Source organism: Thalia democratica, chromosome 6 (genome assembly GCF_965202585.1).
Source record: "Thalia democratica chromosome 6, ktThaDemo2.hap1.1, whole genome shotgun sequence".
Lineage (NCBI taxonomy): Eukaryota > Metazoa > Chordata > Thaliacea > Salpida > Salpidae > Thalia > Thalia democratica.
Genome location: NC_139170.1, coordinates 44,413,502 through 44,440,104, shown reverse-complemented (window position 1 = coordinate 44,440,104; position 26,603 = coordinate 44,413,502). Strand labels below are relative to the sequence as shown.

The 26,603-nt window shown below is 24.6% G+C and overlaps 2 protein-coding genes across 3 annotated transcripts; one reads left to right on the top strand and one right to left on the bottom strand.

Moving 5' to 3' along the window:
- Positions 1–4,247: 4,247 nt before the first annotated feature.
- Positions 4,248–6,584, top strand: LOC145839122 (uncharacterized). Its single transcript, XM_082946732.1, has 6 exons — positions 4,248–4,361; positions 4,858–4,965; positions 5,100–5,156; positions 5,857–5,982; positions 6,253–6,363; positions 6,510–6,584. The coding sequence occupies exons 1-6, from the start codon at positions 4,296–4,298 to the stop codon at positions 6,582–6,584; spliced, it is 543 nt and encodes a 180-aa protein (XP_082802858.1). The 5' UTR covers positions 4,248–4,295.
- Positions 6,585–9,963: 3,379 nt separating this feature from the next.
- On the bottom strand, positions 9,964–20,287 carry LOC145837759 (beta-1,4-galactosyltransferase 1-like). 2 transcript variants are annotated; one of them, XM_082945201.1, is made up of 10 exons: positions 20,224–20,287; positions 17,757–17,927; positions 15,427–15,524; positions 14,491–14,610; positions 14,236–14,352; positions 12,830–13,043; positions 12,389–12,446; positions 12,238–12,330; positions 10,767–10,887; positions 9,964–10,441 (listed from the first exon to the last, which is right to left on the bottom strand). In XM_082945201.1, the coding sequence occupies exons 2-10, from the start codon at positions 17,914–17,916 to the stop codon at positions 10,373–10,375; spliced, it is 1,050 nt and encodes a 349-aa protein (XP_082801327.1). In that variant the 5' UTR covers positions 17,917–17,927; positions 20,224–20,287; the 3' UTR covers positions 9,964–10,372. The 2 variants fall into 2 exon arrangements, with proteins under 2 accessions (XP_082801327.1, XP_082801326.1); XM_082945200.1 differs by lacking the exon at positions 20,224–20,287 and adding an exon at positions 18,699–18,757.
- Positions 20,288–26,603: the final 6,316 nt, after the last annotated feature.

Genomic DNA, 26,603 nt, shown 5'->3' with positions numbered 1-26,603 from the left:
TAACAATTAAATTATTTAGTTTACATAATGTTTATGAATAAATATAAACTTTTTGAATAGTTTTGTAAATAACAGCTACCTGATAAAAAACTATTGAAAACATTGGGTTAGAACTATTTAAAGCGATCAGTTTTTTATCTAATGAAAACAAAATTTAATTTAACTAACTTTGACAACTTTTTTTTTACTTTTTTATATGAAGTAGATAGTTCATACTTTTTTAATAGATTTTAATGATTTGTAGTATCTGCTTATTTACTAGAAACTAAAAACTGTATTTCCAAATCAGTATCAAAAGTAAAAGTACTTATAAGTTTAATTGGTCAATTACTTTACTAGTGTTTTTATCAAATAGTAATAAATTAATAATACAAATGTTTTTATCAGCTAAACTGTTTTATACCAGTAATAAATGAGTTGGGCTAAATTAGTAAAAGAAAAAAGCTAAAAACTTTTGTTGTAAATTTTACGAGTTGTAAATTTTTAATAATAAGTTTTAGCTTTGATAACTAGTCCTGTTATTTATTGCGAATAACAAAATATTTTATAATCTAAGATGTTGTAAAAACTAGTGCATTTATTATTTTATGTAGTAATTAACATTTTATTTTTGTTTTTAAATTATTGTAATAAAAAAAATAATGATAAAAATAAAGAGTAAGTTTAAGTTTATACGAGAACAGTTAAAAGTTTAGAATAAGGTATTACTTTTACTGTATTTAAATAAAAAAATTAACTCTATCGTAAATCCTAGGTTTGATTTGTTTGTTATGTTTTATCAATTTAGTTTAAATATGTAGCTGCATTTAATAATCGATAATTAAAAAAATAAAAGCTCCAATTAAAAAAGTCTATCAAAATAGAAAGATAGTTAATAATTAGTTATCTAAAGTAAATATTTAGCAAACTGATTTAAAAACGTTTGCAACAAAAGAAAAACAATTAAGGAAAATATAAAAATTAACATTTTCATGAACAAAATTAACATTAAAAATTAACATGGAAAATCAGAAGTTTGCTTAGAAAAAACACGCTTTAGACAAAAATGTTTTAGCCTTTTGATTATTAGACGTTTTTACAGAATAAAAATAGATTTAAACAAAAAATTATAAATCATTAATTAAACAAAAGCTCTTCACAAAGGGCTATTTTGAAACTTTTAAAATATATTTAGGTTGAAACAATAGATACTATTACTATTTATTAGTTTAGAATAAAAGTTTTGATGTTTTTTATATATATTTTTTTTAAGTAAACTAATAGTTAGTACATAATTTTATCCGTTTTTGTTGTCATCTTTAATCAAGTTTGTATCCATGTTTAAAAAAGTCGCTTTTAAAAGATTAATACTTTTTTATTGTTTATAAACGGATAAGCCAACAAGCTAAAATGAGTTATGTGACGTAATTTTTATTAAATATTAGGAAATGATCTACAAATTACCTTGAATATTTTTTTAATTAAGCTTATACCTGCTTTGACACATTTAAATCATATTAGATTGTTTTGAATGTTTTAAACAAGAATATTTTTAGTTTAATTGTGCAATACTTGGCACAAACAATGTTTTTGAAATTTTACACCTAAAAACATTTAACAGTTTGAATATCTTTTGTATTATTTTGTTTTTGTTGCTTCGAAAACTGTGTTTTTTAAAAATTTATATTTATTTTCTAAAAATTGATTTATTCTTTCGTACTATAAGTCTTAAATAACTAGTTTTTTTTCTGCTAGTAAAATAAACTAAAACTTTATATTGAAAAAGTTTAAAAGAGCTTTTGAATATAAAATTTTTTTGTTAATAAAAAGTCGATATATTTTTCTTATAGAACACCTATACTGTATACTTGGTTTTATTAATCTGTATAAAATTGTATATGATTTCTAATACCTAATGTCATAAACGACATTGAAAGAAAAGTATTGATCTAAACATACAAAGTGTATATAAAAAAAAGAGTAATTTATATAGTATTTTTAAAGCACTTTAAAAAAGGAGCACAACAATTAAAAACAATTCAACAATTAGTTTACAAATGCATTAGTTAGTTTGTTTAATTCATAATTTAGTCTAGTTTAATTTTAATAATCTTGTTTTTTTTTCTGAGGTTTTAGTCCAAATAATCTTAAACAATAAAACTTAAACGATTACATGTTAAGTTACTTGTTTATTTTGTTTGTACAAGTTCAAAAAAAAAAAGCCAAATAAGTAATTTTTCACGCAGCTGTGGTTATTTTTACAGTCATGCAGCTAACACGTGATAGTTGTACAGCGAAGTTCTAATTCTGCTTAATTATATTACCATAATAAACAAGACTAGACATTAAAAAAAAATTTGAACAACAGAAACTTTAAAGCCTTTACTTTTTATGTTTAGCATAGTAGTTTGTTTATATGCTGTTTTAAAAATTACCAATTTTAAATGAAATCTACTTCTGTCGTGAATGCAATGTCATTTACTTTGAAACACTTTGGCGTTGAGTAGCAATGAAATAAACAACAATTAGAGTTTTAAAAGATTTTGAGGTTTTTTTCTAGAAACATTTACAATTTGCATTTAAAGAAAGTTTTATAAGTCTACAGTAAGTCTAAAACAAAACTTAATTTATTTCGTTGTGTTTGGTAGCTAAAGTTTGAATTTAAAAAAGATATATATATATTCTACTTTAAATTTTTAATTAAAGTTTTACGCACAATTAAAAAATACATAACTCTTAAGACTTAAAATATAAACTTGTAAACGTTGAAGTTACTGAAATAAAAAGACTAAGTGATTCTGAATGAAAAAAATTTAAATTTATTGAAAAAACAATTTTTAATTAAGCTGATACAGTTTTGCTGAGTTTTATATCAAAGCTATGTTAAGACTTTATTTTTAAGGCTAGTTTCAGTAAAAAACTAATCTGTTTATAAAGTTCATATTTTTTTTAATTCATCGAAGCTTTTTTGTTTTTTACAGAAAACTTGTTTAAAGTTATATACATTGTAGGCCTTTTAGATTTTTTTAGCTTTAGTTATAAATTTAGTTTAGAAGTTAACAGTTTAATTTATTTTAAATATGTTTATTTTTACTCAACGAAATACTTTAAATTGTATTTAGAAGTTTGTTTTTGAAGAGAAAAAAGGGAATTAAAAGCTACAATAAACTTAATTAAGCAGTTTAATTTTTATTTTAACTATTTTCTTCAGAGTTTTATTAAGATTTAGAACACATTTAAAGTTTTTCAAGTCCCAGTTTTGTTGCTTCGAAAAAAAAAATGTACTAAAAGATTTTAATGGTTAAAAATGGACACGGGTCAAAATTGCACAAGAGGACAAAATTGCACGAGTGCACAAATTTGCACGAAGATAATTTGGCACGAAGACAAATTTGCACGAGAGTACAAAATTGCTAGAGGGACGAAATTGCACGAGTGCACAAAATTGCACGAAGATACTTTTGCAAGAAGACAAATTTGCACGAGGGGACGATATTGCATGAAGACAATGTTGCCCTAGTTACAATTTTGCCCGGAGAATTAGTTTTGCACAATAGTAAAAAATCAGAAATTAAGTATTTACAAAAAAAAAAACAGAAAAAAGAAGTTGAAAGATAAAACAATAAAAAAACTAAAAGAAAAAAAAAGTTACTAACCGAGGGTAAGGGTTAGGGGTAACAGTGATAGTAAAGTTTTGAAAATAACTAACAAAAATCCTTATAAATAAAAGAATAAGTGAAAACAAATTTAAAAAAAGCTAACGACCAAGGGTTGACAGTGATAGTAAAAAAAAAATCATTCCGTGCAAAGTTGTCTGCTGGTGCAAAAGTGTCTTCGTGCAAAAGGATCGTAGTACAATTTTGTGCCCTCGTGAAATTTCGTACACTCGTGCAAATTTGATAGCTACCCGTTAAAAATACATTTTCGACTTTAAAAATATTAAAATGAAGTTATATTTTATTATTATTTTTTACGTATACTAAGGTCTTGTTAAACATTTAAAAAACTAATTTCTAGGTACAATTTTTATAAAGTATAGTAAGAACATTACTTCTTTGATAAAAATAAGATGAAAAACTCTAAATTTTTAAGTATTTGTTTTGATATAGTCGGTTTAAGTTTTGAATAAAAAGCTATACATAATTAAAAATCAAAATATTTACTTTCTGTTTTGCAACATACTATTTTAATTTAAAAATACTAGAGTTGCTTTGACAAAAATAAACTGTACTGTTATCATTTATTCTTAGTATGTTTAAATGTTACAGCTTTTCTTAAAGTTTTTTCAAAAATTAAATATATTCTAATATAAAAACATGGAGGATTTCAAATCAGCAAGCCAAGTGGCAAAAACAATAATGAACCTTCTCACTATAGTTGGGGTAAGAAACAACTTTTATACAACCGTTTCTTATAATTACGATTTAAATAAAAAATGTTTTTAAGGCTTAAAAAGTTAAGACCTGCTTATAATGTTTATTTTATTGCTTTTTATATAAACAATGATATCTATAAATATTTACAAGTTCTAATTTTGATTCAATTGTAACAAAAACAGAAAAACGTAGTTTCTGTCATTATAACTATGTGAACTTTTTTAGTAAATCTTTATCTTTTAAATGTTTATTTATTTATATTTTTACATTTAGTAGAAACACTCTGAAAAACTAAAAACCTTGTTTTATTTGTAGTAAACTTTACATTTTACATTGTTCATAAAATGTAGCATTTTAAATTAAGTTTTTGTTCAATTTATTACAACGTTAAATATTGTAGCTAATAAAATTGTTCTATACTTTAAAGTTGTTCTTACAGCAAATAATTGTTTTAAAAGTCTAAAAATATGTCTCTAATATTTAACATAAAGCTTTTGCACAGAAAGCAATTGTAGTAGTCGGAACTTTAGATTTGTCGTTGGCAATTTTTTATCTCACTGCTATTTACTTCTATGATTTTTGGTACCTGTCTTTGCTAACTGGACTCTATGTAAGTTATAACTTTCTATGTTTTATTTGTTTTAAATAATTATAAACGCTAAAACGTTATATAAAATAAGACAAGCAAAAATAAAATCTACTATAAAATGGTAAAAGTCTAATTAATAAAACAAAATGATACAGACGATATTCACTGGTGTATTCGTGTGTAGAGAAACAAAAAACTTAACAGGAACTAAGGTTAGAGACATATATTTATTAAACTAAAACTATTTTTAAAAAGCTTCTTACAGAATAATATTTCTATAATTTTCTAATCAAAACTTAAAGTTTTAATTCAACCAAAAGACATTATAGTTGCACAACTTTTATTTCAATTACCAATTTAGTTTAAACCAAGGAACCTCAAACTCATATTTCTCGCCCGCTTGACAGAAAATGAAAAAATCACTATTTATTAAATTGCTCTTTTAAAAGTTAACTAGTCATTTACTTTCCACTTTTTTACTTGTTATTGACCCCTGATGGCTAAAATTGCACTTATCACGGTAATAATTCGCGGCTATATGGCTTAATGTTGACTTTAAAACAACCCTGCTTAATATTAAGAAAACATATACTAGCTGTTTTTTGAGTTAAAAGCATTGCTTTATATTTTATAAAATCAAGTTTAAAGTTCAACTAGTTTAGGAGAATAATTAATTTATTCATCTAGAATTCAAAAAGTCAAACTTTTATTTTATTGTATTGTCAAAATTAAACTATACAATTTTTTTTTTAATAGAATTGAAATGTACTATGATTTCTAAGTGTAATAACTAAAACTACTAGCGGTCGTTGCGTTTGTCAAACATGAATTTAGTTCTTAAACATAAAAGTCGTAAACCTTTGTTTAAAAACATAAGATATAGTTTATTTGAAACTTCAACTTACTTTTTAGATTACCATACATTTGGTTTTAGCAATCTTAGGATTTATAGCGATTACATACTTTCTCTGTGATAATATATATTGGACAGTATACTTTTCAAACAACTACCCTGATTTTTATATAACGGCATATCATGTGAGTAGTTTTCAATGTTCAATTTGGTTATTTAAATTAGCTGGAACCTTTTGTATAACAAGACAAAGTTTAGATAGTAATGTTTTTTATACAAAAAATACACATACAACCTGAAATGAGTTCTTATTTTACTAGAACATTGGTAGAAATCGTGGTTTAAAAGAACTATCAACTTTTAAACTAAAGTTTTTTTTTCCATCACTACTACTGTTTTACTTTAGTTGTTAATTGAATTCATTTATTTAACTAAAATATAATATTTTTATTCAGGGTTGGGTTGGATTTTTCAACATAATTAGTTGGGTTGTATGTGTAACGGTTTTTTTGTTGTTCTCGGCAAGTATTATACTATCATTCAAACTTCTATGTTGTATAAAACATGTTAGTTGTTTATAGATTCTTATCTAAATTTGAGTTTTCAACACGACCCTAAATTTTTCTAATTGTACATTTTTAGCTTTTTGTTTAAACTTTAAATTAAAAGCTGTAATAAGGCAACTTGGTAATTTTTTAATTGTTTTTTGCAGAGTTCTGATGATTATTATAGAGTAGAAGCAGAAATCAAGTCAGAAATGTGTGTGATTAAAGAAAATGGTTCGTAATATTACTTCAAACTATAATAATCTTGTATAAAGGTAAAATTAAAATTAATTTAGGTCGTTTTTCAACGTCAGATACGAACATAAAGTTAAATTTAAGATAAGTAAACTGTCTTTAAAGCCTTTTAATTTTGTTTTTTAATTGATTGTTACTAAAATGTTATACTTTTTTTACAAATGTTAATTACATATTCAAATTTTCAGAGGGGAATCAAACAGCTGATTATGCAAAACAATCAGACCAGAAAAGTTTAATTGATGAATTGAAAAACTAAAAAAAGTTTAAGATTATTATTCATTAAAAAAAAAATTTTGCTTAAAAACCACTATACATAAATTTTTCAATCATTAACTATGTATCATATGTTAATAACATATATTTCTTATAAATAAACGACTGAGATAAAACATAACAATATTTTTGTTAAATACTTTTTTTTTGTTATCAATACTTAAAGTGTGTAAGATACACATTTACACGATACGTTAATAAATACAGCTTTAAAGTATATACTGTGAGAATAATAATAAGTTTTCTGTTGAAGTTTTTTTCAAAACTTTTATGAGAATTATAAAGCAAATTTTGTCAAATTTTATAAATTGTTTTGACTTCACTTTTTTCATTTTTAAATAACTTTCTCAGAAATTGTTAAAACTAAAAGATCAAGTATATTTCGAATTTATAATTATTATAATTATTTTTAAGTATATTTCGAAAAGATCAAGTATATAAAATTTCGAATTTTTAAAACTTATGTTGTTTCCATGATTATTTAACAAAACGATGCTAACTTTAAAACATAATAAACACATGTCCTTTTGAAACGACTAAGCATTGATATTCAATTAGTTTTTAGTTTTTTTTTTAATTACTTTAAATTACTAAACGCTTAAACAGCAAAAACAGTTAAGTTACATATACATACCTAAGCTTAAATCAAAAACTCAAAAACAGAATTTAGTTCATAAAACAATTTACAAAATTTTAATTTCTACCTTTTTACCTAAAAAACGTTTGAACAATAATTTTTGTAGTCAAATAGTAAATATTTTAAACTCAGTTGATGATAATGACAGTTTCGATGAGACCTTTTATATTTAAAAAAAAGTATAAAAATATCTTGATACTCATATAAAGGTAGTTTGGCTTTGTATTCGTATTATAAATTTCTTACTACAAAAATAAATTGATAGTTTTCAAAGAAAGTCAAATATCAAAACAGGTTTTATTTCTTTAAATGAAGCATTTACAAATTACTTTTTAAAGGATAACTATAAATTTCAAAACTAACATTTAAACAAATATTTTAGGTATTTAGTAAAATCATGTTAAACCGATTTAATATTTGTAAAACCGATTCACAGATAATTGTCTTCTTGGTTTTAGAACTTATTAGGTTCCAAGATTTAAATAGCATAACTTTTTTTAACAATTTTTAATAAATTGTAAAGGTACATTCAATTGAAATTAGAATTGAACAACTATTAAGAAATGTAACGTTTTTACAATAACATTTATGCTTTAGACTGACTATTAATATACAAGCCTTTACTTTAGCAATTTAAACTTAGGAAAACACTCGATGTTCTAATATTTGTTTATTAATTGTTTCAAACATAGTATCTGTAATGATTTTTATCATCATAGCTTTCGTAAACGTTTCTTTTATTCCCTTATGTGTTTTTTTGCTACTTAAATCATTTTCATCAAATTCTTTTATATACAAATTAGTTTTATTTTTTGTTGAAAAAGAGGCTAAAATTTCAGGATAGGTGTCATAAAAGTACAGCGTCACATTAACACGGCTCGTCACTTTAGCACGGAGTGACACTTTGGCACGGCGTCATTTAGCAGAGAGTGACATCTTAGCACGGCGAAGTTGTAATATATTAAAATATTCATTTAACTGATTTTCAATTGCTTAATAATTATTAAGTTAACTAACTAACAAACGGAAAAATTAGTTCTAACTCTATTGAATGAATCGTCCAAAAGAAAACTATCAATAAAGTTATTACTTGTAGCACTATAAATTAAGCTGTTTTTAAAGGGTTCGAAATAATAAAAATAATAATAAAGCTTAACGGGTAGAAAAATTGTTAAATTAAATTTATTTACTCTTGTAGTATTTATAAAGTTTTTATAACACATAGATAAATATAAAGAAAAAAATCGAGATGCGTGCATAAAGAAAAATGAGAAACTTAACATCTTTATGTATTTTGACATTTAGAGCTATATATAAAACGACGCAAGTAGATATTTTATAAGAAATAAATATATCAGAGCTTGTAAAAACAAAGGTAAACTGTTTATCAACTTTTATTAACGTTTATATATGTCATCTTTTATTTTAAAATTACGCACAAGTTTAACTTTATTAAAATTAAAAAAAGCTTTTTAAAATTTTTTTTAAGAATCAATCTAGATGTTAGACCTTGTATATATTGTTAGGTTTATAGGAATAGTTTAATGTCTAGAATATCAAAGTAAAAAAAAAAGTTAAAAATTCTTTACTAAAATTAGTTAAGAAGTTTTATAAATTTATTTTTATTTTTAGTTTAATTAAAGCTAAAGCTTACAACACATTTAAAGCTTGTTAAATTTTAGTTTAAATGTTCGTTATTAAATTTTTAGATATAGAAGTACAAATATTATTTAAGCAAAGAAAATAAAGTTATAAAGTTAATTTAAGTGTCACTCCGTGCTTAACTAACGCCATGCTTATATGACCCGTTCCCCTGTTGCTAGTAGTTTTAATTAGCTTGTAAATTGTATCACACCTTATTAACTATTCAAAATATTTATGCAATTTTTTCAATAAAACTTTGAGCATAAGATCAAAAAATAATAAACCAAATTACCAAACTTAGTTAAACGAGTCGCTGTAAAGATGAAAACAAATGAATCAGTTTAAAATTATTTTTTTTTATATTAAGTTTATTACGAGTTATAAATTTCAAAGAATGTAATAGCATCTACAGATCAAAGTTATGTATTAAAACTGTTAAAGCTAAAAAAAAAAAACATATAAATAAATGTGCATAGTAATTTGTTGGTAGAAATTAAAAAAGCTTCTTTAACTTATACACTTAAAAATACAAAGTCAGTTTCAAAAAACAAATATGTTACTAAAGTACAATTTAATTGTTTACTTATTCAAGTTAGACTTAATGTATAAGTTAAAGCAATCTTTGTTAATATTTAAAATGCGTAGTTATTTGCAAATAAGTAAAAAAATAATGCAAATAAGAAAAATAAAGAACAAGTTTACAGTAAAAATAAATACATATTAAATATTTTGTTTTTTTAATAAAGTAGTTACACTTAGAAAATATCACTTACTTTTTAAAAACTTAAGAGTACTAATTTAAAATTCACAAAGTAGCATGTATTTTCTAAAGATACATTTATTTGTTGGTAAAAAATGTTGTGTATGCTTTTTAATTTGTTTCAAAAAAACTTAATATTCTAATAAAAGCTATAATACTTAACTGCAACTTGATAAAATTTAGCAAGTAATAGACATTGCATTATTTTTTGACTAAAGAGAAATGAAATGGCTGATAAAAATTAACTTTATTTTAAATTTAATGTTAGTTTTTATAGTACGCGCTACTTCGTTTATTTTACGTTATAATATGTAAACAATTAAGTTTTCAAAAGTTATGTGAAAAAAATCTTTGAAATTTTAGTGTAATAAGTACATAAATACTAATACTTCGCATGTAAATTACAAATTACTTCTATACTACTCAAAAAAACTTTGGTTTTATACTTATTTTAAGAACTACCGTTGAGTATCGAGAACATCTACTGTTATGTTAGTGTACAAATGTTGCCTGTTCACTTCCAAAACCTGTTTTTTTAATTCTTGTAAGTTTTAAAAAAAAATATTAGTTGCACTTATAAGTAAAAATTTATTAGTAGTAAAAACATATTGAAACATAATTTAAAATTTACCAGTCATTTTTTAAACTGGTAAATGATAAATTTTCTAAACCTTTTTTTTTTTTTGTATTCAAAAAAAAAGATTGATTTTTTATAATTATTGCAATTAATAACAATTAAAACTAAATTTTTAAATATTGTAAAAAAAAAACTATTAATACTTGTTTTTATAAACAACTATAAAACACTTTGCTTATAAATTTAATCAATTTTAAGCCAAAGAAACAACAAACCTTGTAAACAAGCGAGTTGAGACCATCTGTATCTTTGTGTTTGCGCCAATCGTTAAGCAAATTGAATCTTTGCGGATTGTCTTTGTTTCCTTTATCTCTCTTGTGTTTGTGCATTTTATACCTAAAAAAATTGTTTCTGACACCTTTTTAAATATAAACCATGTTCAAATAACTATTAATTCTGAGATTTTCATAGCTGTTAGCAAAAAACAACAAATCTATATGAAAAAATGTAAACAAAGTTAAAGTCAGCTTATTAGTACGTGTAAACCTCAAAGTATTTAAATCTACAAAAGAGTTCGAAAACAACAAAATCAAAAAAATAGTTTCATTAATAACAACATAGCGAGTATTATCAATGGTTGCTTATCAAGCTATAAGGTTTACTTCTACTGGTTTATGTTTTTAAGCTTTTCAGCAATATGTACTTTTAAATACTACACAGTGTAAAAAAACAATTTTAAAATGCGACTGTTATTAATACGCAAACACAATTAATAAAAGCCTAAACACTTGATGTAATTAAAAAAAAAAACAACATAACAACAACAGTCAGTCACCAGTAAACAAAGTTTTTGAAACGAATTACTTACCAAAACTGCACTCGAAATACAATTTGCAACTTATAGCACGCTAAGCCTAACTTTTAGGACGCGACGTTTTTCTAGCTCGAAACAGATAAATCTGAATTTTTAAATGCAAATGCTTTAAAACGTTTCTTAACTTAATTTTAATTGCATAGTAGTGTAAAAGAACATATAACTTAAATACAATTTTGCTATTGAAAACTTTTTATAAACTTTTTTAGGATGGCTTTCTTAAATAACGTGGCCTACTAATAAAACTAAATCGACCCGCGAACCAATTTTTCCTTTAATTCAGTCTGACCGACAAATAAAACTGCCCTGCCCCCTACTTCGTCGCTGAAATGCCTTGAGCAGCTTTTTCTCGTCTTTTTTAATAGAAAATTCTCGCGTTACAAGAATGCAATTACTACTTTTTTAGTTTTTTGTGTTTAGTAAAATAGAACATCTATTTTAAATTTGCACCTTTATAGACTTTCGTTAAACCTTTTAAATCTATCAGTATAAAAGTTCAATGCTTTCTCTAAATATTTTCAAACAAAAAATGAATTACTTTATTTTAAACAATAATGTCAAACGTGTTGATAGTCTTTTACACTTAAAACTCAAACTAATGTTTTATTGCCAACAATAATTGAAAAGAAAAAAGTATATAGAATTTTAGTAGTATAATTCTTAAAATCTACAAAATAAGATATAAAAAACATAAGCAAATTTAATGTTAATTAAAGTTAATTTTAACAATAATTTAATCAGTATTTGCTCTAAGTTTGTTTTTAAATAAAAGCACACAGATGAAAATTAAGTATTACGTATTATAAATATTATTTTACATTTTACCAAAAACATCATATACATTGTGAAAAATGTGTATAGTGTATGTATACCTCGCAATGTCGACGGGATACCTGGTTATTTTCAGACCTGATCCGGTCACACGTTTGCTCATGTCATCATCCTCACCTCCCCACCCCCAGTATCTGTGTGATGTCATAATTGCGTAAATGTGACGTCATAGATTTAAAAAAATGTTCTTACCTGTTGGGAAAGCCGTTGACCTTGACAAAATGCTCCTTCGACAGCTGTGATACTCCGCCTTTTGTTGAGTAAATTTTTAAGTTTGTTTGTTTGTCAAAATATTAACAAAAATAATTAAATCGGAAAAATCTGAAAATTAATAAAATAATAAAACAATTCAAAGTACTATCTTAAAGTTTTCATGTGTTTTATATTAATGTTTCTGCTAAGTAAGGCTTTTTATTAAAGAAAAATCATTGGATTAACATTACTTCAGTACTTCTCTACAAAGCTATTCTTTAATTTACCCATTTATTTATGTAAGAAATAATAAAAAAATACGAAATAATTTATTTGATAATGTTCGTTAAAGTCATTGCAGTTTTTTAAATGCTAAACTAGGCTTTATTTTGAAAATTATTATTATTTCTTAGATTTCAAAACAGTCTTGCAACCACTCACCGAAGAAATAACTGTAGGGCAGCTGGTAGTTGAAGTTCGAAACGGACCGGGCCAGGTGCCTGGGTTGCTGGGGGCAGGTGTACAGCACCCTGTCGTTTTCGGGAACTTCATCCACGTCGTGGAAGGTGAAGCACTGCCACTGGTGGTCGTGCAGGGACTCCACGTAGCCCACGTTCAGCAGTTTCGCTCGGTTGAACGGGCTTTGGTCTTCTGCCTTTTGATTTGTTAATGTGTTTGTTATTTGATAAGTTTATCTAGAATCTAGATAAATAATTTAAAATTGTTTAGACGAGGTTATTCTGGTCAGGAATGTGCTAAATTTGGAAGTTAAAGTGTTAACGTGTTTGTGTTATTGGTTTATGGTCCATCACATGCCTAATAACCTGTTTTTTGTTTAAAGTGTTCTGCTCGATTTACTACATACTGTTTAAGTTTCAGTATTTATCGCACTTAATTAGCTAAATAAACTATTTCAGCTTTACTGGTAAAAGTAATAAAAGTTTTAAATAAAACCAAAAACTTCAAATAAAAACTTGTGAAATAAAAGGCGTGCATTTGTTCAGGTCAAAGACAGTAAAAGTAATATTGTTTTATTACAATAGTTTTGTTCTTACTAAAAATGGAATAATTTACTCTCTGAACAAAGGAGTTAACATTGTCTTTGATACATGAGATGAAAACGGTTTAAATTATAAAAAATTACCAAGCTAATACTTATTGAAACTACAAATAACAAATTTACGTAGGGATTTGTAAATATAGTTTATCTTTATAATATTGTAATTTCATTGCAGGAATTTCTAAGTGAAACTTATTTAAATTCCCATAAAGCTTTAAGTTTAAGTATTTAATTGTTTTATCTAAGTAATTTTTTAAAATAAAAAAGTTCTTTAGCACTAACTACAATATATAATTTTAGATTTAGGTATTTTCGTATATACAAAAAAAAGTTTAAATATTCAAATAACAAAATAACTTAAGATAAAAAGTAGTTTAATTCAAAAGTAAAACTTTTGTTTAGTTTTTAGGTTATAAACTTTAAATCATTAGCAATTAGATTCCAAAAACATTATCTTCTTATATTTTTACAACAATATCTAATACAAAACTACTTATTCTATTTCATTAGTTTAATGTTTTTCAAAATAGATTGGAAAAAATAAAAGGTTTGAAACATACTAAAAGTAGTTAGCTTTTACTAATTAAGTTTTGTTGTGCCGTTTTTAGCAAAATTAAGTTGTTAACACAGACCTTGTTTGTGCTTGAATTTAATCATTTTTGTTTTCTATCTGTTTTAAGTTATCACAACCTATTACAAACAAATAAATCGATTAAAATGTTTTCATAAGATACTACTAAACAAACAAAAATGATAATGGTGAAAGACTTTTTAAATTCGGACAAACCTGATTAATAACGTAAATTTGGTATGCAATTTTTTGCCTCATTAAGATTGGGTGAATGTATTCCAAGAACCATCTCAGGTGGCATTCTCTATTTCTATATGGAACTATTATGGCGTTCTAAATAAGAAACAATAAATTACATTTGAAAAAAAGTTAATTCAAATTGTTTGTTGATATTGAAATAAAATTTTGTAACATTGCATGAATCAAGCAGAATAATAAAATAATGAAATAATTATGACGTCATAAGCAAACCCAATGTTGCGCAATACAGTCTGAAGGCTGGTAAAATCCACCCTGTTTCACTTCAGGGTATTTTGTCTCCAATTCGCTAAATGTCGGTGGATCCCCTTCAAATTCTATTTTCAAAGGACCCTGAATTAGTTAAAAATTTCTTATTAAATAAAGATTTTTTAAATCCTGTAATACATCGTATTTTCTTTTTTTTTGAAGTAACATAGAATTTATAACATTTTAATTTTTTAAAGTAGTTTTATAATTAAAGCTTTATTTATGTTATTTTCGCTCAATAATTGTGACGCGAACGACCTATAAAAACTATTAAAGTGAATCTGTTACAGTTAAAATTGTTTAACACAAAAATGAGGTTTGTTTAAAAATTAATTGTCTCACTTTAATTCGATTGAGGTCAACTAACATCTAACAACATGTTTTTAAAGGTAAATTGAAAGTATTCTAATTCAGTTATTATTAAACTACGCTTAACAAATACTTAGATTCTAATAAAGATTACTATTAACTTTTTAAATTAAGTTATATAATAAAATGTTAGGTTTTTTAAATATTTAAATAGCATAGTAATGAAGTAAAACAAGCTACATAATACATTAACAATATATACATTCTAGTTTAATTTTAAACTTGTGAGTTATAATCAGTAAATAAATTAAAATAAAAAAACTTATCTTCTTAAACTCTAGTGTATTGCTGTGCAAAAAATATGTTTTAAACGAGTACCCTTGATTAAAAATAAAGTTTTAAAACATAACTTTTTTATAACTATTCTTTAAACATACACATAATTTTATTCAACGTTTATAGTTTAACCTAAAAATAAAATTCAATTATTTAAATAAAATGCATTCTTTTGAACAGAAAAACGTTCTAAATTAAAAGTTAAAATAAAAACCATAAAACTTTTCTCAGCAAATTTTGAAATAAATTTCAAACCACGAGTTTTAAATCTTTAATCTCATTGGAACATTTTGGCAACGATTTGCTTGTAACTTCATTGTCTTCACGTTCAACTTTCATTGGGATGTTTTCGTCTGTTTTAACAAAACCGTAACGTTTTATAATGTTATTGTACAAGTTGTTAATAAGTCTTAAATAAGAGATATTGCTTAAACGTAAACTATTATATATTGCTAACTACCTAAATTTCAAAAACCACAATTTTTGTATCAAAGTAGAAATAGTGCAAAATAAAAAGTACGATAAATCGAAGTAACTTTGTTTAAACCCAAATGTACATATATGGTAATAACTTAAAAAACAAAATACTTTAAACTTAAAACAAATTTCAAAATCCTAAAAAACAAATTAAATACTATTTTTTTTATAATTATTGTTAAATGTGTAGTGGCAAACAGATAAGTGACATTGAACTCTTTTGTTTGTTTATTTATTCAATCTAATACAGATGTAAAGCTACAAAGAATGATAATAGTTTATAAAAAACAAATTTAAACTAATTTGATTCTAATTACTTCTCAAAGATTTAATTTTACATTGAAATATTAAAATTAAATAAAAAAACATTTAAAAACAAGTTTTATATTTTCTGCTTTTATTTTCAAGTGTTGAGAACTTTAATTCGCTGAGGTAGTAATCTATTCAATTAAAAACACTAAAGAATTAAAACAATTGTGAATGTAACATTCTAGTTTAAAATTGTTTTTTTATTCACATATTTAAAATAAGACACAGCGAAAAATCAAACTTTAACAAAAAGAAGCGTTTAAAAGCTAATTTATAAACAAAACATTTTCTGAACATTCATATATACTAATGGGGAGTCTTAAAACTATATTATACATTTATGATAAAGTTAATACTAAACAAACATAAAAACATCTGAAAAAATTCTTAAGATTACTGTAGTACATTTTTTGCCGAACTGTTTGAATACATTTTTCTACGTTAAGAAATTACAACAAATTTAGAAACTTCATTTAGCTCACATTTTTGTAAAAGTATTTACGTTGTTTTGTAAACTAAAAGTGTTTTGAATATATTAGTCAGCCTTGTACTTACATAAAAAACTTACAAAGCTCATTTGAAATTTTTATTTATTTTTCAAACACGTGTTAAATTACCGTGTAGTTAAACTTTTTTATCTTAAAAAATAATCATCTGAAACTTCAACAAGTTTTAACTCTTCGTTCAAAAAGTAAAATGATGAAATTCATATCAAAAATATTATTACTCAAGTATACATGCATGCGTAATCAAAAAGTCAAACTGTTAAATATTCACATAAAATTCATTGATTTTTAAATCATTTAACTATAATAATATTTCTAAAGAAGTCTTACCAATTGTATAACTTGCAATGCGTTACAGTTTGATTAATGTAAAAGTTTTTATTGGTAAATTATTTCTTTTTCAAAGACTTGTTTTGTTTAAAGAATTTTAAGAAGTAAAGAACTTATTTTCTTAGTTAATTTCTTGGCTGTCAGCACAGTACAAAATTTAAAATTTTATTTATTTGTGTTTTTTTACTTTGTTAAATTAATTTATCAATATTTTTTTTGAAATAATTGTTTTGTAAAAAACTTAGTTATTCTATAAAGATTGAGGGTGTTAAACAATTATAAATATAAAACATGATATTTAAATGTAAAGTTTCAAAAAAGTAAAAACACAAAACATTAAATTTAATATTCTACTTCAGGTTCAATAATTTAAAATAATAGACATTATTTCTGTTCCGAGCAGTTGATCATGCATTCAGTATTATTGAAGGTTAGCGAAAATTCAACATTTAGATTTGAATACACTATTACACGCTTGACTTGTTTCTTATTTGCAGTCGAACATGATCTATTTAAAAATTCTGGTGTATCGTAGAATACTCAGCAATGAATGCTTTTGCAGATATAAGCAATGGACAGGAAAAACAATTCACAACAGTTAATAACAATAAATCATACAATGCTCTATTAAAAATAACAACCTATAGTTATTAGATTTTTTAAATTTTAGTATATCACATAAATCAAAACGACTTAAAGTGTAGTATTTTAAAAATATAACCAAGTTATATTTTGAGTGTATATGAATATTTAGCAACAGCTTGTCGAAAGCTTTGTTATTTTTTGTAAAAAAAAATTCACTTTATTCAAACTTATCTTTTATTTATTTTTTACTCATGAGTGTTATCTCAATCATATTAAATTATAAAAAAGTTGAAATACTGTTTTTAAAATTATAACACTAAAAAAAGGAAAAAAATAGTAATTAAACTTTAACAATTGTAAATTACAAAACAAAATTACCTTTTGCGTTAGAGCTTGTGAGTATTTTGTATTCGAACTTTTCTTTTACAGAATACAGAACATTTGTCGTTTCATCGAGGCAGCCACTGCTGCTTATTATCCAGACACAAACCATTATGAAAAGTGAGTTGAACATCAGTAGAAACTGTCCATTATTCATTTCGTTGGGTTCTAAAGAATTTCGATTAATAAAATTCAGTCAAAAAATTTCAACGCTCTGAGATTTGCTGATTTTTTGTAGTTATTTAAATTGTTTTTTTAGACGTCTATTGATATTACAAACTTAAGAAAAGAAGCACAAGCTATAGTAACCTTTAACATCTCAACTTATTAGAAAAATAACAAATGCAATTCTATTTTTTCTAAAGTTTCTTAAGCAAACAAAGCTTTTTTTAAAGAGCTTGTCTGTCCATTATACAAATAATTCGATTAAAATATAAACAAAACTTGCTAATATCGTCAATATTTACTAAGTGTAGATACTTGAAACAAAAAATAAAATTAAACACAAGATAATCTCCTGAAGGCTTTAAATTATTAAATAACTATTGGCATTAGATATTTTTCTTGGTTTAAAATTATTAAAGACAAAACATATTGTATTTGTTTTCGTAACATGAAAACAAAAAGTGTTGATTAATTAACGCTTGGTTAAATTGCATGTTATGAAATATTAAATGTTTTTGAAGTTTTAAATAAATAAGCTAACAGTTTTTCAAACAAAAACTAAAAAGTATTAAATTTTAAAATCGGTCATTGTTAAACTATCATGAATACGATTTAAACGCCTTGTTGTTATTAGTCTTTTTTAATCGCATAAAAAGGTAGCCTAAAATCTAAAATGCTTCGACCAAAGAGTACAAGACATACTGCGAAAAAATCTTTGAACTAAAGCACATAAAATTTATAAAAATCGACCAAAAATAGCTAAAGACAACTTACGACTATGGTAAAACAGCAACTAAGTAACTATTCGATTTACGAATTATATCTAAAATTTCTGTAGATTTATTTTTGGAAATAGTTAAAATAGTTTTAGTTTCACATAAACGCTAAAAGTATAATAATGAATTTTAATTTTTTGTATAAAGAAACCAAGTTATTTTTGGAAAACAGTATACTTCTACACGCATACTTGCTAATAATTTACAACGAAATCAATTTAGAAGTACTAAAAATGTTTGATAACTAATTCTGGCATAAAAAACTTTTTTATAAGTAGATTAGAATAAATAAATGTTATAAACTAAATTATTTAACATTAAGTTCGTTAAGTTTATAAAGAAAAATTAAACCTTCATGAAAATGTTAATAAAAAAATAAAAAAAGATCATAAAAGAAATTTATAAACTGTTTCTTTCGTATAAAAAACAAAATGGGTTGAGTTGTTTCTCTGCCAGATAAGAATGGAAAATTAAACGAAGTTTTGAAAACTTCTTTATTGTAATAAAAAAATATTATTTCTACTGTCTTCGACTTGAACAAATACACGGTTTTTATTTAACAAGTACTTCGTTTCATTAAAAACATTTTTAAGTGAAAAACGGTTTATCCAAATAGAATACATTTACTTATAATAACATTTTATTTGAATAAGCCGTTTTTCACTTGAAAATGTTTTTAATAAAACGATGTACTTGTAAAATAAAAAGCGTGCATTTGTTCAGGTCAAAAACAGCAGAAATAATATTGTTTTTTTTTACAATAATTTTGTTCTCACTAAAAGTTTAACAGTTCACTGTCTGAACAAAGGGGTTAGCATTGTATTGGGCACCGGAGATAGAAAGAAGTTAGATTATAAGATATTAAAAACTTCTTGATAAATAAAACTCAAATTATTTTTACTAAACTTAACAAATATTTTAAAGAACGTATAATATATTGTCGTATAAACAAACTACTGAAATAATAAAAATCTTAATTAAACATTTACATCTTAATATTTTGTACAAATTTCAACAAAGCATAACCATTTAACATTTAAACCAAATGATTAATTTTTAAGTTTATAAAAATCAAACAGCAAAAATTAAAAAATTACTTTAGTAATAAAGTTTGTTGCAAACGTGTTTTTTTTGGTTTATATAATATTTTTGTCGTCATAAAAGTTTGTAAACTTTAATAAATTAAAACAAAAGACTTAAAGTTATCAACTACTGATCATTATGTGTGAATTTGTACTGTATAAGAGGAAATGGTATTTTAATTTACAATACGACAAGATAGGTATCAAAACAAATAAACTCGTCGAAAGTTTACAAATGTAACATTAAAAACTACTTAAACTATTCAAACTTTACAGAAAAGCATAAGAAAGTTTCAAATTTCTATCTATTACAAAATCATACCACTGATGTTTCTGACATTTTTAAACTTTTATACTTTTTTTGATTCTATCATAAAAAATCAATACACACAATAGATGTGTTTTCTAATGTTTTGCGTAAAGATTAATAACTCAACAAACATGCATTAAATGTTCCAACCAATGAACTGTAACTCACTGCTGGTCAACATTTTTTTCATCTCTTCTTCCGCGATCAAGCGATGTTTTACGTTTTCTGAAAAATAATGTTAATAAAACTAATTAAAGTTACTACAATATTTTCGCTATTTAACTACTTTTACTTATAATACGTAATTTAGTGTTACCATTTTAATAAAACTGTTACAACTAATATAATTTTATAGACTATTTTTTTGTTTTTAATTTTTTAAACGCTATTACAGCGTTTGTTTAAGGTTTTTTTTCTTGGGTTTTTAATGTTCTAAATCTGATAATTTTAAATTATATAACATATATGGTCCATGTTACCAATATATTGTTATATTAAAATTTTTAATATAATGTCGATAAAACTTCATGAATAAGATACTTTTTTTTTTGTTTTTTAACTTTTTTTAAAAAAGAAAAGTTAAAAAATATTTAAAGGTTTCTTTTATTTAATAAACAATTCTTGAAAATATCTATTGTAAACTCTGAAAAAAATAACTTTTTTTTGTGTTTAAGTATTTTTTTATTTAGTTGTTTATTTTTGATTTTTTAAGATATTGAAACTTTAACTAAACAAAACACCTTCAAGTTGCCTTGTGCCAGCTGACATAACTTTTGTTATACATGATTTGTTTTGTCTAGTATAAAACAATAAATGCGTTAGAACCTTAGCTTTCTACCCACAAATTTTAAAAGATAAGTTCCCATTTTTTTGATGTTTCCAGTTGGCCTACTGATCAGTATTCAGTAAAGTTTTAAGGCTAATACTTTTTTGCAAAGTAGTTTTTGTTAGTGATCTTTGTTTATGCAATTTGAATTTAATAACTGACAAGTAAAATGATAAGGTCTGAAGAACACACTATACTTCGCTACCTAAATTTATATATTTAAATTCATTATAATTATTTTCAAAAATTTTGAAGTTTTAAAACTTTTAAACTTTAAACATAATTATAATAATTATTGTTTTTAAAAATCTAAAGGAGATAATGTATAACAAAATTATCTACTAACCCTAAGAAAAAACACATACTTAATAATCTTTAAAAGGTCTATTGGTATGCATACAGAACAAAGGAACGCACTCATTTAAAAAAAAAAATGTATCGAATTAAACATAGTATTGTTGTTAGTTTAGCAAATGTACAGTACAAAATCAAACTAAATAAGTTTATGTTTACAAACAATTAAGCTTTTTTTATGTCGTGTTTGAAACTTCAGTTAACATTATTATTGTAAAAATAAACAAATAATTACGTTACTTTGTTTGAGAACTGAAAACTTGTTTTTCTTTGTCGTAAGACTGAATTTGTACCTTTGTTCAACTTCGTAATTATTAACAAGATATGTAAATAATTTTGATATGTAAAACAACAAAGCTTAGAGTAAATTAACAAAAGGTAGTCTTCAAGAAGAAGTAAATATAAAAATAAATAATAAAATGTTTCAAAATATTGACAACAGAATACAAACTAATTTTAAAATTACCTTAAATCTTTCCAGCACAGTATACTTTTCTTTATTGGATTTATTTTTTTCTTGATCGTAGTTAATTATTTAGGAAGTTGTACTTCAAAAATTTTTAAAAGAAATCTGCAATATTTTTGCTTAAAAAAATCTACGACTAGTTTCAAAAAGTTATTTTCAAGTAGATATAAGAATTATGAACAGAGCATTTTTAGTTTAGTATAAAAAAGTGAAAACATACAATATAGCGACGTAACATTCATCTTTAATTTTAAGTAAAAAATAATAACATTTTATACCACTTGAATTAGTTTTCTTGAAATAAAGTAACTTCTTTACGTACTAATTGAAAGTTTAGAAAAAAGGTTTAAATAAAAAAGGAGTACTTAAATTATTTAGTAAAGATTAAGATACAAATTTTAAAAAACTAAAATAAATTTAAGTAAACTGAAAATATTAAATTTTTTTTTAGTTTGATTGTTTATCTGTAAAAAGGTAGTATTGTTTTGTTTATATAAATTTTAGCTTGTAGTTTATTTGTCCATTTGCTTTCTAAAAAATCTATTTCTGTTTGATCTTCTGAGCTGTCCAAAAAAGTTATTGTGAAAGCATTTTCAAATTCTTTAAATATAGTTGGATGATTTTTGTTATAATGAAGTTTAAGTGCAGCTCGATCTTTAACCTCGTTTTTATCCATGTTTTTCCAATTATATCTATGCGAGCACCACCTTTGTGAAAAAAAAAATATTGACAACTCATTATTTTTACTTACTGATTATCATTAGTATGTTAAACTAGAGCAGTGCTTCTGAACCTTTTTCTAGTGGCGGAACCCTTTTAAAAAGTTCAACTTTTCCGCGGAACCCCTAGTTTAATTTTACATAAAATGTTTAATATAGTATTTCCTGCAAAAAACAAAAGAATTTCAATAAAAAAAATTCTTTTAGCAAAACTATATCATTGTTAGAAATCATACCAATTGTAATAGTATTAAGTCGAGTCAAACTCAAAGTGCGCCAGAGGCAATAGGTATTTTATGATTCTATATTAAATAAACGAAAACAAACATGATTAATCGCAATGTCATAAAAATCTTTCCTTGCATAATAAAAACAAAATGAGAGCTACAAACAATAACGAGATGAACATGAACCTAATCGAATTCACAGATTACTGTAATAAACGGGTAAAATACCTAACGAAAAATTAAAAAAAAAACATTTAGTACGAAACTTGAACTTGTCTCTAAGCAACATGCATGTCAATGCGCGGTTTGATTTTGGATAGACTGAGAAGGAGACAGGCAGATAAGGTTGGAGTCAGCATACAGTTCCTTTGCTTCGTTTTAATGTTTGTTACATGCGAAAAGCCGGACTCGCAAAGATAAGTTGGTGGTGAATGGTAAAAGAAACTTTACTGCACGCTTTGCTAAGACGGGGTACTCTGAAATTGCACATATACAAAAATCTAAAATCTCCTTACATTTGAAAATCAATTTTAAATTACTATCTTCAGATAGTTGCAGCAATTTGTTTTCTGTATCTGTAGGAAGATTCACTTCTTCTAAAGCAATATCACACATAAAAGGATTCAAAATCCACAAACTTCCAATGCGAACATCTTCAGAAAAATAATGTTGAAACTTTATAGACAAAAGATCAAGGTGGTTGTATAATTCGTCAGAGAATTTGAATTCTATGCATTTTTCATGGGCCTCATAAAACCGGTGAAACATCGCAAAATTACCATTGCTAACCTTTTTCTTCCAAAATGTAATTCTATTTTTAAACGCCTTAATCTTGTCTGTCATGACAAAAATGGAATTTTGCTTCCCTTGCATGCTTAAGTTCAAAGCGTTCAATTCTTCAAAAATATCAGTGAGATAAGCTAGCCTGGCCAAAAAAACATCATCTTCAAAGAACTTCACTAATTCTGAGCCTTTTTCTTTAAGAAAGGTGAACACCTGATTCTTTAATTCATCGAGACGAACTAGTGTCCGTCCCTTCGACAGCCAGCGAACTTCATTTAAAGAAGTCGCAGATGGTCAGCATCTAAACTTTCACATAGGTCTTTAAAACATCTGGTCTTTGTGTCACTTTTCTTTATAAAATTAACAGTTTTAATCGACGCTGAGAGAACTTCTTGTAAACAAGAAGGAAGATGTTTTGTTGCCAAATTTTATCCATTAATTACCCATTAAATACCCATTGAATACCCATTAAAAGTCCTACCCCTAGATACACACTAAGCAGATCAATGGATGCTATAATTATATATGTTTTCCATTTTATGTGTTCCATTTTTTTTGAAGTTTTATGATTTATTTTTTTTTCTTTCAAATTTCTTTTTTTAAATTTCGAAAGGCTTTGCGGAACCCCTGAGAGGCGTCGCGGAACCCTAGGGTTCCGCGGAACCCCATTTCAGAAGCACTGAACTAGAGTTTTATTCTTATTTTTTTTTACAATAGGAGTTTTGAAACTAGATATTGCTTACTAATGAGCTTCTTGTAATTCATAGGTTTTCATTAATATCGCTAAAATAAAATAGTTTGGAACAGAAAGAACTTAATGAAACATATTTCTATTAGTGAATAATACTAAAAAAGTGAAGTCGAGTTTTTTGATAAAATTATTAAAGCTATTAAAAACACCATTGAGATTAAATTAAGCAACCTTTGTCAAAACTTCAGTTTTTATTAAATTTTAAACTTACAAGACATAACATATCAAACTATGACTAAATGATTAAGAACTTCCCATTATTTCATGATTGTTAATTTTTATAGCTTTTCTTGAACAAAATATAAGTAGAAACTGTATCTTATACTGTTTTAAAATACCTAGTAGACAACCGTCAACAAGTTTTCCTTCCTTTGGAACATTACAACAACTGTATTATCGGTTGTTCCCGAAGTTAATAACCCTTACCAATTAAAAGTGTTTCTGAAAAGTTTATTTTAATATAACCCAACGTTTTATTAACTTATTTTTTTATTAGTCGTTACAGCTAAAATTGAAATTGATATAACCGCATGTAGAGACTCGAACAAGATTTGATAGTATAAGTCGAAGTATACTTCGGGAGTCACTAGTCTGGGCTAAGAATACTTTGGGTTGCACGAAACTTTTGGGGTGTAACAAATCTTTTTTGGAAAATTGATTTAAAATTAAAAACTTATACTAGATGCTCTGAAGTTCTAGAAACAGAAAACACAAGAAAGTCTTAAGTGTTTTTACGGATATTTTTGAAGCTTGTACTAGATTTCTTTGATGAAAAGCAAAATGGGGAGAACTTTTTTTTTGCGATTAAGTAAGTGCCAAATTTGATTAGCTTGGTACCCACTGGTATAAGTTAACTATACTCGTACTAAAAGTTATAATAAAAAAACATAAAAAAGAAAATTAAAATGTGTTTGCAAACACGGTTGCTTGTATTGCTGTACAAACTAATTGGCGTAACATTAGATAACAAATAATCAATAAAAAGAATATTTAGTTTTTGTGACTGAAAGTATTGGTAAAAATTACATTTTATTTAGTGCATAGGTTTAACATGTTTTTTTTGAGCAAAACTATTGTCAGCTTATTCAACTATGAATTTTTTTTTTAATGTTGCAATTTTAAAAAATATTTTTATTTAAAAACTACTTAGTTAACAGCGAAGAAAAGTAAATAACATAATAAAGAATTAGATATATGTATTACTACTTATAATAAATATCCACCGCTAACTTACTTATTTAATTTGAATCAAAAAGTTACAAGTACAATACAATGCAATTTTATATCGTATATACATACTTATTCTTTTTAAAATAAATCGAACTAATCTTTAATAATGTTAAGTTTTAAAATAAAAGTATTTTAATTAAACTAAAAAATCTTTCAAATCAGTTACTTAAGTATTCAGTTTTTTTAACAATAAACAACAACTCTGTTTTGTATACATTATTTGTGAAGTTATGATGATTTTTGGCTCAACGAATGTTTCAGCACTTTACAGTACTTTTAAGCAACAACATTTTGACTTTATCGACAAAAGTTTTGACAAAAAATATAACAAAAACTGTATCTGTTTTGAAAACTCGTTATTTCAATGCAAAACACAACTATTTTAGAAAAGTATTAAGTAAAAAAAAATTAAACACCGGTTTTTTTTTGAACAAAGTATTTCACGTGAAAAATTTTTTTAAATGTTTTTGAAATGTACATAAACTATTTTTTAATTATTAATAATTATAAAAAAGTTAACTTAAAAGTTTTAACATCCTTTTTGTACTATAAAAAAACTATTAAGTTTTACAACTCAAGACATTCGATTATTCATGGCTAACATATTTTTCATTTTACATTTTTAATTAAGCTAATAACTGTTGTTATCTAAAAGTTTTTATATCGAACAACGATGTTCAAGCCAAACTATTTATATCTATAAAAAGAATATAGAAAAATTTGTCAGAATATTTTTAAAGCAACAAAATATTTTAGAAAAGTTTTACTTAAAGTGGAGAACTGCTATTTTAGTAGACTTAACAAAAAGATTACTTTTGCATAACTGTACATATAAAGTTATGTAAAGTTATACAAATAGACGGCCTTCATATAAATTTTAACTGGACACCAATTTGGTTATTTAAAGTTACTTGAAAAAGACTGATAAAAATGCCAGGCGAAAGAACAATATAAAATTCTAAAGTACTAGATTAATATTAATTACAGGTTATTAACATTTAATTTCTCTTAATTTAGTTTGTTTGAGTGAGGCACAGCTAATTAATAATTAAAGTTGTAATTTATAATGTTATAATGTACAATAAATATAATCAATTAAGTTTTACAACTCACAAAAATAAGCTTTTTAAAATCACAAGTACGATTATGTTTTAG

Excerpts from the sequence above, each read along its gene's own strand:
- LOC145839122 (XM_082946732.1), top strand. The coding sequence starts at position 4,296 with ATGGAGGATTTCAAATCAGCAAGCCAAGTGGCAAAAACAATAATGAAC. Across the intron at positions 4,362-4,857 it reads ACCTTCTCACTATAGTTGGG|AAAGCAATTGTAGTAGTCGG; the intron begins GTAAGAAACAAC and ends GCTTTTGCACAG. Across the intron at positions 6,364-6,509 it reads TTCTATGTTGTATAAAACAT|AGTTCTGATGATTATTATAG; the intron begins GTTAGTTGTTTA and ends TGTTTTTTGCAG.
- LOC145837759 (XM_082945201.1), bottom strand. The coding sequence starts at position 17,916 with ATGAATAATGGACAGTTTCTACTGATGTTCAACTCACTTTTCATAATG. Across the intron at positions 15,525-17,756 it reads CACAAGCTCTAACGCAAAAG|ACGAAAACATCCCAATGAAA; the intron begins GTAATTTTGTTT and ends TTGTTAAAACAG. Across the intron at positions 12,447-12,829 it reads GCCCTACAGTTATTTCTTCG|GCGGAGTATCACAGCTGTCG; the intron begins GTGAGTGGTTGC and ends ACTCAACAAAAG.